This window comes from Spea bombifrons, chromosome 4 (genome assembly GCF_027358695.1).
Source record: "Spea bombifrons isolate aSpeBom1 chromosome 4, aSpeBom1.2.pri, whole genome shotgun sequence".
NCBI lineage: Eukaryota > Metazoa > Chordata > Amphibia > Anura > Pelobatidae > Spea > Spea bombifrons.
The window spans coordinates 21252384-21267412 of record NC_071090.1 but is presented as its reverse complement, the minus strand read 5'-3'; the positions used below and the strand labels follow the sequence as shown (position 1 = coordinate 21267412).

General features: G+C 39.7%; 2 protein-coding genes across 2 annotated transcripts in view; both read right to left on the bottom strand.

Moving 5' to 3' along the window:
* The window catches only part of PCBD2 (pterin-4 alpha-carbinolamine dehydratase 2), a 43258-nt gene extending 39465 nt beyond the window's left edge, over positions 1-3793 (bottom strand). Inside the window, exons 1-2 of the mRNA XM_053463516.1 lie at positions 3600-3793; positions 905-1036 (exon numbers count right to left, since the gene is read on the bottom strand). Coding sequence (XP_053319491.1) covers positions 905-1036; positions 3600-3749 — 282 coding nt within the window. The 5' untranslated portion in view covers positions 3750-3793. The remainder of the gene's footprint in view (positions 1-904; positions 1037-3599) is intronic.
* Positions 3794-7653: 3860 nt separating this feature from the next.
* On the bottom strand, positions 7654-13695 carry TXNDC15 (thioredoxin domain containing 15). Its single transcript, XM_053463510.1, has 5 exons — positions 13576-13695; positions 11468-11946; positions 10870-11033; positions 8947-9077; positions 7654-8021 (listed from the first exon to the last, which is right to left on the bottom strand). Exons 1-5 carry the CDS (start codon positions 13643-13645, stop codon positions 7825-7827), a joined length of 1041 nt encoding a protein of 346 aa, XP_053319485.1. The 5' UTR covers positions 13646-13695; the 3' UTR covers positions 7654-7824.
* Positions 13696-15029: the final 1334 nt, after the last annotated feature.

Sequence of the window (15029 nt, the reverse complement as noted above, 5' to 3'; positions counted from 1 at the left end):
TTATGCCACTTTGGAAGAAAAAAACGGCTTTAACTATAATTCCCCGTTATGAAAGATTATCAATTCTCAAGCTGTTTCGCTACATGGATGTACTTCTATATAACTGCCTATACTTTGTGATGTCATTTCTTCTACGAAAAGTAGAAAGGTTTGAGTTACTGGGCCATAGATCTGCATATAGTTAGGTCCAGAAATATTTGGACACGGACACAATTTTGGATCTGTACACCACCGCAACGGTTTTAAAATGAAACAACTGAGATACAATTGGAGTGCAGACTACTTTAATTCAAGTGGTTCTACAAAATATTGTATGAAACATTTAGGAATTGCAACCATTTTCACACAGTCCCCTTATTGGCCCTCAGGGGCTCAAATGTAATTGGACAAATCAACACAATTATAAATATAATGTTCATTTTTAATAGTTTGTCGAGAATCCTTTGCACACAATGACTGCTCGGTGCCGGGAACACATGGCCATCACCAAACACTAGGTTTCCTCCTTTGTGATGCTCTGCCAGGCCTTTACTGCAGCTGTCTTCATTTGTTTGCTTGTGGGTCTTTCAGCCTTAAATGGATGCTTAGTCGCGTAGAGATCAGGCGTTTGACTCGGCCATTGCAGAATATTCCACTTCTTTGCCTTAAAAGCTCCTGGGTTGCTTGCGCAGTATGTTTTGGGTCAAACAGCAGAAATAACAAAACTTGTGTCAGTGTCCAAATATTTCTGGACCCAACTATATATCGATACTGGACATCTGTCATTTTGCGTCATTTTTTCCCAGTCCAGCCATGAATAGAGTAATTTTAGTCAAGACGTGCTCCCAGTAAGTTCATGTAACTTAACATAAATATCAGATGAATACAGCTAGGCCACTTAAAAATGTTAAAGAAATAAAGTTACCTGGTTAAAGTTCTTGAAGATGTACTCTTTATAAATGGCATCTCTTTCTGGGATCTCAGTCCATCCCAATGAGCCGAGTTCTTGGAGAGCTTGGGTTCTTTCATCTGGTGTCAGCAAATGCCCCTCTGAAGTCTGCATAAAAGAATGAAGGACATTGGCATGCAGTAATTCATGCGCAAGAAAAGAAATATGGTTCTAAATAACCACTATAAACTGTTTCATAAACAAGTCCACATTTTTAATGTGTGTTGATTTTAAACTACATAAAGCACAAAGCGTCCCCTTTAATTAAATGGTCAGAATTTCCCCAATGTGTGTTGATTCTTTGGACTATATAAAAGGTGATTAGCCCAAAGAATCAACACACATTGGGGAAATTCTGACCATTTAATTAATTGAATTAAGATCCAGATCCCCCTCAGGAGACCTGGATCCTCCTCTTCGGCAACAGGTGGAGGTCTGTGCGATGCGTGCAGACAACCTCCGCTGCTGCCGGCACTTCCTCTGGGGCTTCTATGTCGGAGAGCTGGCGTCACATGACCTTCTGGTGCTGATTCATAGAAGGCAGGGGCGGAGGTTGTCTGCGCACATCACGCAGACCTTCACCGGCTGGTAAGTCGGGGGAGGGCAGGAGTGGCATATGGGGGGATATAAGGACTTTCTGGAGGCAGAGTGCCGTATAGGGGGTTAAAAGGAATATCAGGGAGGCAGAGTGGCATTTAGGGGGTTAAAGGGAATACCAGGGAGGCAGAGTGGCATATAGTGGGTTAAAAGGAATATCAGGGAGGCAGAGTGGCATATTGGGGGTTAAAAGGCATATCTGCGAGGCAGATTGGCATGTAGGGGGTATAAGGCATATCTGGAGCTTAAGTGGCATATCAGAGAGGCAGAGTGGCATATAAGGGGGCAGGTTGGCAAATAAAAGGAAATAACAAAAAAATGCATTTTTCTCAATCATAGTTTTTATTAAAAATGAAAAATAGTTTACATTTGAATTTAAAATCTACTAGTAAAACTTTTTTTCAACTAGGGTAGACTTTTTGGGGGGCCATCTTATAATCAAGCAAATACGGTAGTTATGTTGGCAGGATTCAAAACCAACTGCTAAGATTTGTTGCCTAATTCGGCTCAAGTAAGTATAAAATATTCTGGATGTTTTGGTAATAATTGATAATTTCCTTTTTAATACATTTCAAATAATGTAGGTTTTTCCCAATTGTTATCTTCAGCTTGCATTGTATTTCCATTGCACTTATTACATTTATTTGTCGCCACTAGTGTGTACTGTAAATAAAGCGGTGTTTTCATATATACAATGAGACTTTTCAATGTTTTAACTATGTACAGCCACTAGATGGTGCTATATCCCAAATATCTTCTGAGAACCTGGTAGTACAAAATATACACCTGCAGCTTATCATATACACTCACTATTTAGCTGTGTAAAATGATCAATATTTGTTTTCACACTCAATATCCTAGACGCGATCACCCAACAAAATTGATCATCAGTATCCTGCTTATTCATACTTAAGACTAAACATATGCTGACTAAACATGATGTTACAACCTATTAACTTAAATTTAGTGTTTCACATGATAAACACCATTACGTTAATAATAGGGATTTGATTTTGATGAGAAATTCCACCAGTTAACGTACAATACTCAATATCCTTATAGGTCCCTTTATTTACGAACATCTGTATTTCTGTTAAATGATAGGTGCCTTTGTGGCGCTCAGGTGTGTGTACAATAGTGACACCTTGGAGTCTATTTACTAAAGGGAGAGTTGATAGAGCTATGCTTCAGCTCTTATATATTATGAAGGCATATACCCAGTGAGCTTCTGCTGCAGTAAGCGTTTGGCTGGCCCTGTAAAATGTATAAGTAAATCAGCGAGATTTCTTCAAAATCTCTGTACATGTTGAATTTTGCATTATGCACATCCTGCTCAGTCCTTCACAATGTAAATAATTAAAACAATTGTGAAAAAAGGTACTTAAGTTAAAGAAATTAATTTTTAAAAAAATTATGAAATGCTAATATGAAATGGAACACTTGCTAGTTTTGGCACTTAATAGTAAATAGTGACTCTTCTACCATCTCTCCCTACAGCGAATAATCCCCTCCTGACAGATGTATCCCAACCCTCACACTGGGGCATTTGCAAAGTGTCTGACAGCCTGACGCCAGCCTATCGCAGGGAACAAGCAGTCGTTGTATGGACACTAAATTAACACGCAAGTGACCCAGAAGAGTAATTTAAAAGAGAAAGAAAATATTTAAATATGGAGGAACTCCCAAGGGAAGGGAGAGAATGCACCTGATGTCTGCCACAGGACTGTTCTTCCTAAACACAAACTGATGTGAGTCATGATGGAACAATATAAAGTAATAATAATAACAACAATAACATCCTGTCCATAGTTACAAGGGCATTTAAAGTGCTAATCAGAGACAAGTATATAAATATATATATAAACTCAGTTTAAGTTATTACTGTAAGTGGGCATCTCATTGTTCTGTTTCTGAAATGGAGCTGCTGCCACTGATGAAGGAATTATTATACTTTTACCACCTTCATCCCATTTATATCTATAACTCCGAGCCAATACCAGACAACTCCAGGTGTCATCAATAGTAAAGGGATGCTCCAGAACACATCGCTCTTCTCTAGGTCTGATGCACTTACCATGTCAGCGAGAGATCTCCTGCACACAGCTGAGATAACAGCTACGCGATGTGCAGGGTTATTTAACAGCGATCCCAAGCCTGCCCTGCCTGAGGCAAACAGGAAGCTGCACATGTCTGCCCTGCTTGTGGAAAACAGGAAACTGCACATGGCTGCACCGCCTCCCCCTATGCTACCGAGGCGCACGCAGTATGATCACAGCAACATGCAAAGCCGGCTTCCTGCTGCCTGTACCTGAGGGAGGGGCTCTGATGGCATCAATATAAAACAGGAAGCTCAAGCGACTAGCTCAGGAACCAATAGCATTGCTGTGTTAAGGGATCATGCATCATCTGCAGTGTCTGTAGAGCTGATACTCCATATCTGTTATATGTGGCAACAATGTATTTATGTTACTCACACTCAGTTTGAATTCATTGAGGTTGTCTTTGTTCCAACTAACTGAACCAGGATAGTCTTTTCTTCATTAACATAAATGTTAAACACAGGCAGATTGTAGTACAAATAAAGGCAATATGATGTTTTCTGACAGACCATTTACTGAGATGTCTCATTCATGCCCCTTAATCATTGTCAAAAGATAAATTATGAATTTATCATTATTATCGTAAAAGGAGCTTCTAATGTTTTTGTTTTACTTTATTTATTGAGGTATATAGCGCCATCATATTCAGCAGCGTTGTGGGATTTTAGGCAGTGGTATAGTTATGCAGTCAGTAAGGTATTTAGTGGCGTATGCTTAGTTGGTCGGTGTTTGGTTCTGCTGACGTCGGTGGGCGGTCTCGCTGATATCAGTGGGCGGTCTCGCTGACCATGGGGTCGTTCCCGCTGACGTCAGCGGAAAACACCCCAATTTAAAGGGAAAATGGGCAGGGAGTGGGGCGTGTCAAGAGCCTGCTCCCACGACCTGGAGAATTCGGGTCTTGACCCGGTGAAGCGGTGCTTCATCCGGAGATCCCTGACAGGCATCAGCAAGGGTACCCTGACTGATCTGCGGCTACGCTGCCCCTTACGCAACAAACTGCGATGCACTGTATGTTCTGACACCTTTGTATCAGAACTGGCATTACCTTTTCAGCAATTTGAGGTACAGTAGCTTGTCTGTTGGATTTGACCACATGGGCCAGTCCTCGCCCCTCCCACGTGCCTTGGCCACCCATGACCCTGTCACCAGTTTACCGCTTTCCTTCCTTGGACCACTTTTGATACGACCACTGCAGACCAGGAACACCCCACATTTTTCCTGCTTCAAACACATCAACTTTGAGGACAAAAGTAAATATCTCACCCACTGATCATGCCATGAGAACAAGATTATCAGTGTTGCTTCACCTGTCAGTGATCTTAATACGGCTGATTTGTGTATATTTTTAACACACTTTTTAGCTAGAGTTGGGTGCTGGCAAAGGCTTCTTGGCATCAACCAATGAAGAGCATTCATTCATATCAGTCATTCATTCTTTAGTGTGAATGGGAAAAGGCAGCTGTTCTTCATTGGTTAATAAACATGTAGAATTCATACTAATGACATGCACAAATGGCGGAAGAAAGAATCTCAATATCCTGTGTTTCCATTGAATTTATAATTGTGGGGTGTCTTTGATGTCCTCGGCCATGTGCTTTCAGAGAATAAATATTTCATGGAGGTTACTTTGAAGTTTAGGGGTTGTTTTACCCCAAAAAAATATGATGATTTGCTTTTTAATAGATAAACTGAAAAAGCGGAAACTACTTTGCACTGGCATGATTTGGGGGCCTCTTGTGCAATGCCAACATACCATGCACATGTGGTACCAATGTGTTCAGCAGAAGTGGAAAAGTAATTTGTTGTGTTCTGTTTCATGTTGTAGGTATCCCATCATACAGCATCCATGCCAGATGTGTCTGACATGAACAGGTATATAAAAAAACCCAGACATTTTCATTAAATTAGTGTTTGCAGCAGGCCGAATTAAAAGTGTCTTTGAAACCCTCAGGTGATAGGCTTTCAGGGAATATACAGTTTGTAGTGGCTATTTTGATGTTGATGGGCATTTTACCCCAAAAGGTCTGCCAGCGTGGTTCATCTATAAAAACAATGTGTAATGCTGACAAAACACATATATAATATAAACAAATATATATATATAGTTATAGAAATAGTGATGTCATTTTTATTCTTGGAAGGGCAGTGTGTTGTTTTCAGTGATTCCATTTGGTCTTTTCTTGTAGTGTGAAACTGGATTGTTGAAAATCCAGACAATCACAAGGCATGCTTGGGTACTTTATGAGGCTTCATTTTAGACAACAGAGCTACAAGAGAACTAATCCCAAGGTAGGGCATAGATTGCCTTTTCTGACCCTTCAGTTGATCATTACAACTCATTAAATAATAAGAAATATGAATAGTCAATGAAAACAAAAATCCTTAATTTCAGTTTATTTACAAATAAATAATTCACAAACATTTCAATCAGAGTCCAAAAAAAAATATATACAAATGGAAATCCACCTTGAAATTAGTTTGAATCATGTCACATCTTCACATTAAGCAATATACATTAACAAAACAGCCAGGTTGTTCTCAAGCATCCCTGAGATATGTAGGACTCGTCCTGGAGTTGAGCCGTCATCTCGAGAAGGAAATCAGTCTTTGCACCTTAAGTCATTTAGCGAATAAACACAGAATGAACTGGCGCCTTCAAACCATCGGTGTTTTATAGCAATGAACAAAAAAAAATATGAAAGCAAAAGTCAGATGAAAATGCAACATGTTGTAGGTCATTTACTAATCCAATCGGTGGTTCTGATTTGAAGGTACCACTAAAAACCGAAACAGTTATAACTAAAATTATGATGCATAAACGAGAATGTAGTAAAAAAAAATCTATTCTGATGAATAGTGTAATGTGTGGTATGAAATGACCAATATGAGTGTGTTTATTTATCCTCAAATTTAATAAAGGAAAGAAAAATGGTTGGCCACACGTTATGTCATATCATCGTTACGTGTATCTAGCTAATATCCCAATATAACAATATAACTATCTTTAAGATATATATATTATTACTGTAATAAATTGTCTTTACGTCTATTAAAAATAAACTATTGAAATTATGAAAAATAGGTCTGCTATTGCCTCACTATACAGATACTAATAAGGAAGAGTAGTACTATTTTTCTGAGTGAATATGAAACAAAAAAATGTGTGTGTGTGTTATGTTGTATAATAGAAAGACTAAACTGGAAAAAAACAAAGATAAAAAAAAAAAAAGATTTCTTATGGAGTGTAATATGTTGTATGAAATTACCAATATAAGTAATTTATCCCCAAATTTAATATAAAAAAAACATTGTCAGACACAAATGTCTGACCCCTTATGTGTATCTAGCTAATATCCTAACAGAATGAAGCCACGATAAATGCCGAATTTATTTTATTAGTTAATAAACGGCACTGTATATACACACTAGAGTATCATACATACCTCGGCCCATATCCATCATCTATCAGTTAATTCATATATCGGTACTTTCTAGACAATATTTATTTCCCACTAAGATTTCAGCTCGTTTTCATTTATTTGTCAGAGAAACATGCTCACATGCAATCATATCCTTACTCCCTTGTAATTTGCCAAATTCCTGGGCTGTTCTAATTTTGGTTTTAGGTGGCAGTGGCCTTTGTGACTAGTGGTGCCTGTAAAATCAGCCTTCGTGTGCAAGTCAAGATTCTCAACAGAGAGGTAGTAAAGATTTTATAATCAGAGCGCCTCCACATTAGCATTTTGTCCCAACCAAAAATCTTTGAGCATCTTGTAATATTTGCAATGGTGCACATGTGATGTTTGCACTTGCTCCTTCTTTATTTACATTAGGAACATTTTGCATCTTTGCCACTTCTGGCATTTTGCAAACTCACTATGTCGGTTTAAACAATTATTTTTTATCTGCTTTTTTTGTCCCATAACTATAAAGGACACTAAGAATTATTGGGATATAGCGTCCCATATGTTCAGTTCATGGGTATTCTTAGGTTCTGGTTGGAAACAAACTACGTAAAAAAACATTTTTCTTTCCGGTATTTTCTTTCCGCTTTTGAAAACTCTGTTGTAGAAAGAGTGTAGAAAGCAATGGAGTTCTGTGTTCACCAAACTGGCAAATGTTATGGGGCACATCTGGAAATCAGTCCGCTTTGCTTTAATACACCATTGACTTTTTGACAAGCAAAAGATAATCAGAAGTTCAGTCTTGATGTTCGTGCTCTTGTCCAGGAATAAGCCATCGAATGCTATCAGTCTGAACGGTTGCGTATAATATGAAGATTGCTACATAAAACAATGAGAACGCCAGCAACCAGTCTATTCCGGCAAGCGGAGCATGAGGCAAGGGGCCATCGAAATCTGCTTCTGTCACAACCACCTCTGGCTTCGGCTCAATTCCTGAAAATCATAGCAAACATATCAAGCAAAATATAAGAGACTTTCATAGAAGGAACAGACAAGGTATTCTCTACTCAAACCGCTTATTACACGCTTAGTTCTTGCACCACTTTAGGCTGCTTGAAGCAGCCAATCAGAGTGAGGAATGTGCTCCAATTGAAACCAAAATTTAGAGCACTGGTGCTGCCCGGCAGGAGATTTGTTCAAATGAACACATTTCCAATAAACCAAGGACCTGAGGAACAATTGATCAATATTGAATGTAAATCATGATATACTTGATGCTAATATCCATATGATGACATCGAACTTCTTTTGTGTTTAACTTATCTGCTTACCAGTGTTTGGAAGTCATCAAAAGTGGCATATAAAAATAAATGCAAATCATTTTAAAGCGCAACTACAACCAAAATACTACATTTTTTAGTTCGGTATGATAAATAAAGCTTTCTAGTGAAATGTGATTTACAGATTAAAAAAACAAAAAACATATGCATTACAAATCCATCCTGTGTGTATCCCATAGGAACTTATAACATCTTATCTTGTTCTGCTTGATTATTCCCCCAATTACACCAATTTTCCACTTTTGTGAAGTAGTTGATCAGCTCAGGCAGGATGAGGTTCGGAGTAGGGGGATAACTTCAGGACAGAAAATAAACTGATGTCCTTGTTCTTATAGATCTCAGCTTCCCTGAGGATAAACACTCCCTTATTTTTAAACCAAATATCCCCAAAGCAATTATGTTCTGACCAACAAATAGTACTTTATATTTGTTACATTATTTTTGGAATAATAAAACTAGGAACGTAACCGCTCCTCCTCTTCAAAGGTCCCAAATGCAATGCAATGCACACTGTTAGTGTCATATTGTTTTAAAACATCACACACAACCCTTTATTTAAAAACAGATATACTTTGTACCTGACTGGTTGAATATGAACGACTTGAGAGTCTCCAGGGTCCGTTCAGTATGATTAAACCTGGCCATGGGCTTGGCCCCTTGAAACAGCAAGATATTAGGAACAGCTACTGTCCCGAATCGAGTGGACAAGCTATAAAATACAAAAATAAATAAAAATTATAATAATGTTGCAACATGGGTGTAAATTCACACAAGTATCAAAATTAAAAAATATATATATATAAGCAAGCAGGTATAATATAAGCAATGCTATCTGCTCAACAACATGGTTGCTGTTCTGTACTATTTGTGCCCAATAATGTAACAGCTGGAAGCAGAGCCTTTCTTTACATTGCTCCCAGAAGGTCAACAGGACCCCGGCTGCATAAGGCATGTTCTTTCAGGATAGATTCATGGAGAAAGAGGAAGTGCCCCCCAGGCTGCCATAAACGTTAATAAAATGGCCGGCCGAGTGATCGATCAGGCCGCACGACCGATATGGCCGTCTTTAATGCGGGACAAAAGCCCGCATTAACCATGATCGCAAGGGTCGCAACCCCACGATCACTTCCACTGAGGCCCTGCCACTTACCTGAGCGTCGCTCGCTGTGCGAGCAGCATCTCTTGTTCCATCCAGGACAAGCAAGAAACCAGCGGAGTCACGTGACACTACGTCACATGACTCCACTCCGATCCTGCTTTCCTGGGTGGTACAAGAGAAGAACGCAGACTATCTGTAAATGTATGTTGTTTGTGAATAAATGAATGAATACATGTGTAATGACATGGATGTGTAAGTGGGGGGAAAGAATTGCACAGGGAGGCTGTTTAAGGATACCACAGGCAGGTTGTTTGCGGGCAAAGGTGGGAAGTCTTATGCTTCCATTCTGGGTGTTCGGCAGATTCTGTAAGTGTAATCTGGGTGCATCACATAAATCAATACTAAAGGGGGGCACTGGGCAGTGGGATAAATATACAATGTGGGGCTAGCTGGGGGCAATACACAAGAGTGTGAGCGCATTAGGGTGACTGCATTGGCCATGTTTTCCAGGACACATATAGCTTTTACATTCTGCTGACCAAAGCATTTTATCTATGCTGGCGGCATCAATGCACAAGAGTAGCAACTGGGGCCATTACACAAAACCCAGGCAAAAACACTAAAAGGGGGGTCAACGACAACTGTGGAAAATACTTTTTTTTATTATTATTATTGTTATAGCTTAGCCTGTCTGTCTGTGTGTCAGAGCCTGTCCTGGTGTGTGTGTTTGGGTGTCGGTGTGGCACAGCCTGTCCTGGTGTGTGTGTTGTTTGGGTGTGGGTGTTTGGGTGTGGCAGAGCCTGTTCTGGTGTGTATTTGATCATCTATTTCCTGGCACTTTACTTTCTGTAGGAATCAATTAAACTATAGTCACTTTAAAGGACGAAATGTTCTAGACCCAGAAATCAGTGAGCAGAAAAGTGAAGGTTTTGTGTTACTTAATCTATTTCAATCTGCATATTTTATTAAAAAGGATTAGTTGTGTTAAATTGTGGCTTCAGGATGACTTTTTTTTTTAGTGTAATGACGTACTCCCAATCCCATCACATCAACATGTGTTAGAAAATCAGGAAAAGATGGACATGGATGGTGGGCTGAATCGGTGGCGCAATGGGCCACTTGACTAGACTTGCCCCCCAGGCCATAGGCAGGCAGCCCTTCCCTGGGTAGATGTACTGGATGTTATTTATCCCAGGCAGCAGAAATCCACCTAGGCGGTAAGAAGGGTTCACTGGAACCCCAACATATGGGAAGCTTATACCATTAAAACCGTTTAAATTATTTGTGTCATGATAAATTATACATTCCCATTAATACTTTAAGCCAATTTACCCTATTTAACACAAGTGATATGTGTCATGGAAGACAGCATATATAAGGTAGTAAAAATAAGTCAATTTACCTGCTGTGCTGGGAGGCATCAAGTGCCACAAAATGTAATATAGGAAAGGCTCTTGGTAGAGAATTAAAGTGGGGTGCCAGCTCTGCAGAGAACCGACACCAAGGGGTGTAGAACAAAACTAGAGTGCATTCACTGCTGTTAGGATTCAAGAACTCCATCAGATCCTGTAAGAGACAAAAGCAAAATCAGTGATACACATCATTACGCAGATCGGAAGTATTACCTTTACTTAGTGCTTTATTCACAAAATGAACAATGCATCCTCCATGGTAATAAACTTTAAGTCTCCTGCAATCTGAAATCACTGACAAAGGCACATGGTTGGTGGAGACACCTGACTCAATTCCAGCTTTATCCTTTTTTGCCTACAAAGCAAGCATTGTGAATGTGCCACTTTAGTTTATATTGGTTATATTATTTTAGCATACTTAAAAAAAAAAACAAAAAAAGAGTTTTTGGAATAAAACATGTACTACAGGGAATTCTGCCTTTTGCTGTTCGGTGCAAGAGGGTTTCCTACCACGCCAGGGTTTTCATGTTTGATGCATTTTTTGGAGGTTATCATGGGTGCTAAACTAAAAATGCAATAACAACAAACCTGTGAAACATTTAGAATCTGGAGGGTAAAATTCTCAACCCCAGTAATGTTGCGCTCCTCGCAGTTCACTTTAAGAGGCTTGTTGCTATCTGTGGTGTTGGATTCTTCAGTCTTTTGTGGCTCTGGATCTGACGCAATGTTTTCCACGCTTGTTTTATCCTGGTTATTAGTAGAAACCTTCAACAAATCTGCCAGAGTCTCGTGGGCAGTGCACCCCTCTCCATCTGTTCCTTTATCACAAACCGAGACCGCTGCGTCGGCAGCAGTTCTAGCCTTCATCTCTCGGGGTACCATAGTGAGCAGTACCGCAGGATCAGTCGGAATGTCGGTGCTCTGCATCGCGTCTGCAATCTCTGCCGTCTTGTACTGAATGGTCTCTGACGCAGGAACATCTTCGGCATGTACAGCCAACGAAACTGCATCTGGGCTCAAAGGGTTATCTATTTTAATGTCACCATCTTGGTGAGCACTTTCACTTCCTATAAAAAATAAAACAAACAGTAGCTCTAAAACACTTGCGGTAACATATAAATTGTATTTTTGATTTTTTTACTGCAGACCTCACCAGACAAAACTGTCACAGGCAAATATATATATATATACATACATACATACATACATACATACACACACACACACAACCTAAAAAGAATTTTGGAATCCTGGGTTCCTGCTAGAACAATAATGACCAATACATACACAAAACAAAGCAAGAATTCAGCGCATACCCAGTGAATACTGTTCAAAAAACACCAAAGGCATAAATATTAGGGATTCTGTCACACTACATGCACATATATTTCTTAGCCCGCCACTATGTCAAAGTACCCGAAGTTTGGCGATTCCTATCTAATTTTTCATGGCTATAATGCTTGCCAAGGGGCTGAATCAGTGGGATTTCTTTGCATTTTAACCTAATCAGACTCTCATGCCATTGAAAGCCTTCTGCGGACAGAATCCCAAACATCAGTATGTTTTGCTTTTTTGTTGTTGTGCATATCTGTAGGCTCTGACAAAACTTTAGGGTTGAGCAGCCCTTTCTGCCACACCGGTGCCTCATTAATGGTGCCTCATTGTCTTTACATTGTCTTTACATTTCTTGAGTGGTCTGGATATTTTTTTTTTAGAAAGGCATGACATACAGGGCTAAAAATAGAATTAATATTTTAGAGCTTCTTGATCCAAGGAAAAATCCGATTGCCTTTTTGAGTCAAGAAGGAATTTTCCCCCTGATGGCAGAATTCAAAGTAGCGTAATCAGGGTTTTTTGCCTTCAACCTTATGTACTACGTAAGAATCAGCTCCTCAATAAGCAATATAGCCATGGACAATTAGATAGGACTCGCCAAACTTGGGGTACTTTGACATAGTGGCGAGCTTAGCAGTATATGGCCATATAGCGTGACCGAATCACCAAATATTATTCACTGGGTGTGCTGTGAACTCTTGCTTTGTTTTGTGTGCCTTGTTTCATATGTTGCTTCAAAAGACAAATACAAAATAAATAGGTTACTCAAGAGTTCTTCAGCTTCTTATTTATATTACTTATAATACATGTCACTATAGTCACACTATGAAGAACATGGGATTTCAGGGCAGAATGAGGGGCATACAAATAAAAACACAGTATGTATGAAACATATTACACATTTTTTTTTCTAGGAGCATGATGATCATCAATGCTTCTAAAAACGGTCTTATTGTGTAAAAAACATTTTCCATCATTTGGTCCTCCTATGATGTAAAAGGATCTAGTGATCTTAGAATTTATTCTATCTGCCACCTCAATAGACACCATATGATTTAATAGCCTGATACCTAAACATCAAACAGGATATGGTGCTCATTAAAATGGAAATCCTTCAGTCATCAGAAAATACCCCCCCCCCCCCGCCGTTGTCTAGGCCCTATTTCGTTTAAATTAAACGGTGTCAAGAATAATTTTAAACTTCTCAAAAGATTACGATGTGTTTATGAAACGAGATCACGAATGTTTTAATAACACGATTGCCTTTACTGGTAATTGGCACAGCTGGACGCTATGGTGGCTTAATTTGATTACTGTTCTTTGTTGTATTATTCCAGATTCAAGTCGGATACTCTCCTTACCCCTGGTCATAGGAATCAAAACGAACCAGCATCCGCAGCACAGTAACGACACACGAATACAAAACTCCATTCTGCAGCAACAAGCAGCGTTTCAACTACACTCTTCCGGCTTGTGCGTTCCACGACCATCCACTTCCGGCATATGTCAATGGGACGGAAATAAAAAAAATGCGAATCGACGACGCGCAGTAAGGGTCAGAAGCGATTGTCATTTGAGAATAGCATATAACCCAGCCTCTTCTTGACATATCACACTGTATGTTTGTTGTTAAGAATTATTCGAAAAACAGAATGATATATTTGCCCGAATATAGGCCGCATTTTTTCCTATCAACGGGGTATAGGATGCGCGCCGGGCGGGTGTTTTTTTTTGTCTTTTTTTTTTCTTTGTTTTTTTTTTTTTAGACCTGCTGCTCGCAAGCAGCAGGGTTAGGATCCACATTACCCGCAGTGCTGCAGGGGACCTGAATCCTCCTCCCCGGCAGCCATGGAGGTCTGTGCGATGCGGGTAGACAACCTCCGCTGCCGCCACTTCCGCCATGGCATCTATGGTGGAGCACCGGCATCACATAAAAAGGCCAGGAGAAAATGCCGGAAGCAGAGGTTGGATAAGCGCATCGCGCAGACGTTTACCAATACGTTATATCTAAAGTCACCCAAGAGGATATCAAATGCATAACCCCCAAGTGTGGTACAGTCCCTCCTTTACCCCTAATGCTAAGAGCAATCACACTCCTATCATGCCCAGGTTCTAGCATGTACTGGCTGACTTGGAATGATAGGAGTGTGATTGCTGTTAAAAATCATATCTATATATTATTGAATGTTTTATTAATATATATATATAATTGCTAACAGCAATCACACTCCTATCATGCATAGGTATACCCAGATTCCAGCATGTACTGGTTTACTTGGCATGATATGAGTGTGATTTCTGTTAACAATCATATACAGTATCTCACAAAAGTGAGTACACCCCTCACATTTTTGTAAATATGTTTTTATATATTTTCAATGTGACAACACTGAAGAAATTACACTTTGCTACAATGTAAAGTAGTGAGTGTACAGCCTGTATAACAGTGTAAATTTGCTGTCCCCTCAAAATAACTCAACACACAGCCATTAATGCCTAACACCTTGGCAACACCCCTAAGTGGAAATTTCCAAATTGGGCCCAAAGTGTAAATATTTTGTGTGACCACCATTATTTTCCAGCACTGCTCTTAACCCTCTTGGGCATGGAGTTTCACTGGTTGCCACTGGAGTCCTCTTCCGCTCCTCCATGACGACATCACAGAGCTGGTGGATGTTAGAGACCTTGCGCTACCGCACCTTCTGTTTGAGGATGCCCCACAGATGCTCAATAGGGATTAGGTCTGGAGACATGCTTGGTCAGTCCATCACCTTTACCCTCAGCTTCTTTAGCAAGGCAGTGGTTGTCTTGAAGG

Excerpts from the sequence above, each read along its gene's own strand:
- TXNDC15 (XM_053463510.1), bottom strand. The coding sequence starts at position 13,645 with ATGGAGTTTTGTATTCGTGTGTCGTTACTGTGCTGCGGATGCTGGTTC. Across the intron at positions 11,947-13,575 it reads TTTGATTCCTATGACCAGGG|GAAGTGAAAGTGCTCACCAA; the intron begins GTAAGGAGAGTA and ends TATTTTTTATAG. Across the intron at positions 11,034-11,467 it reads AGATTCTAAATGTTTCACAG|GATCTGATGGAGTTCTTGAA; the intron begins GTTTGTTGTTAT and ends TGTCTCTTACAG.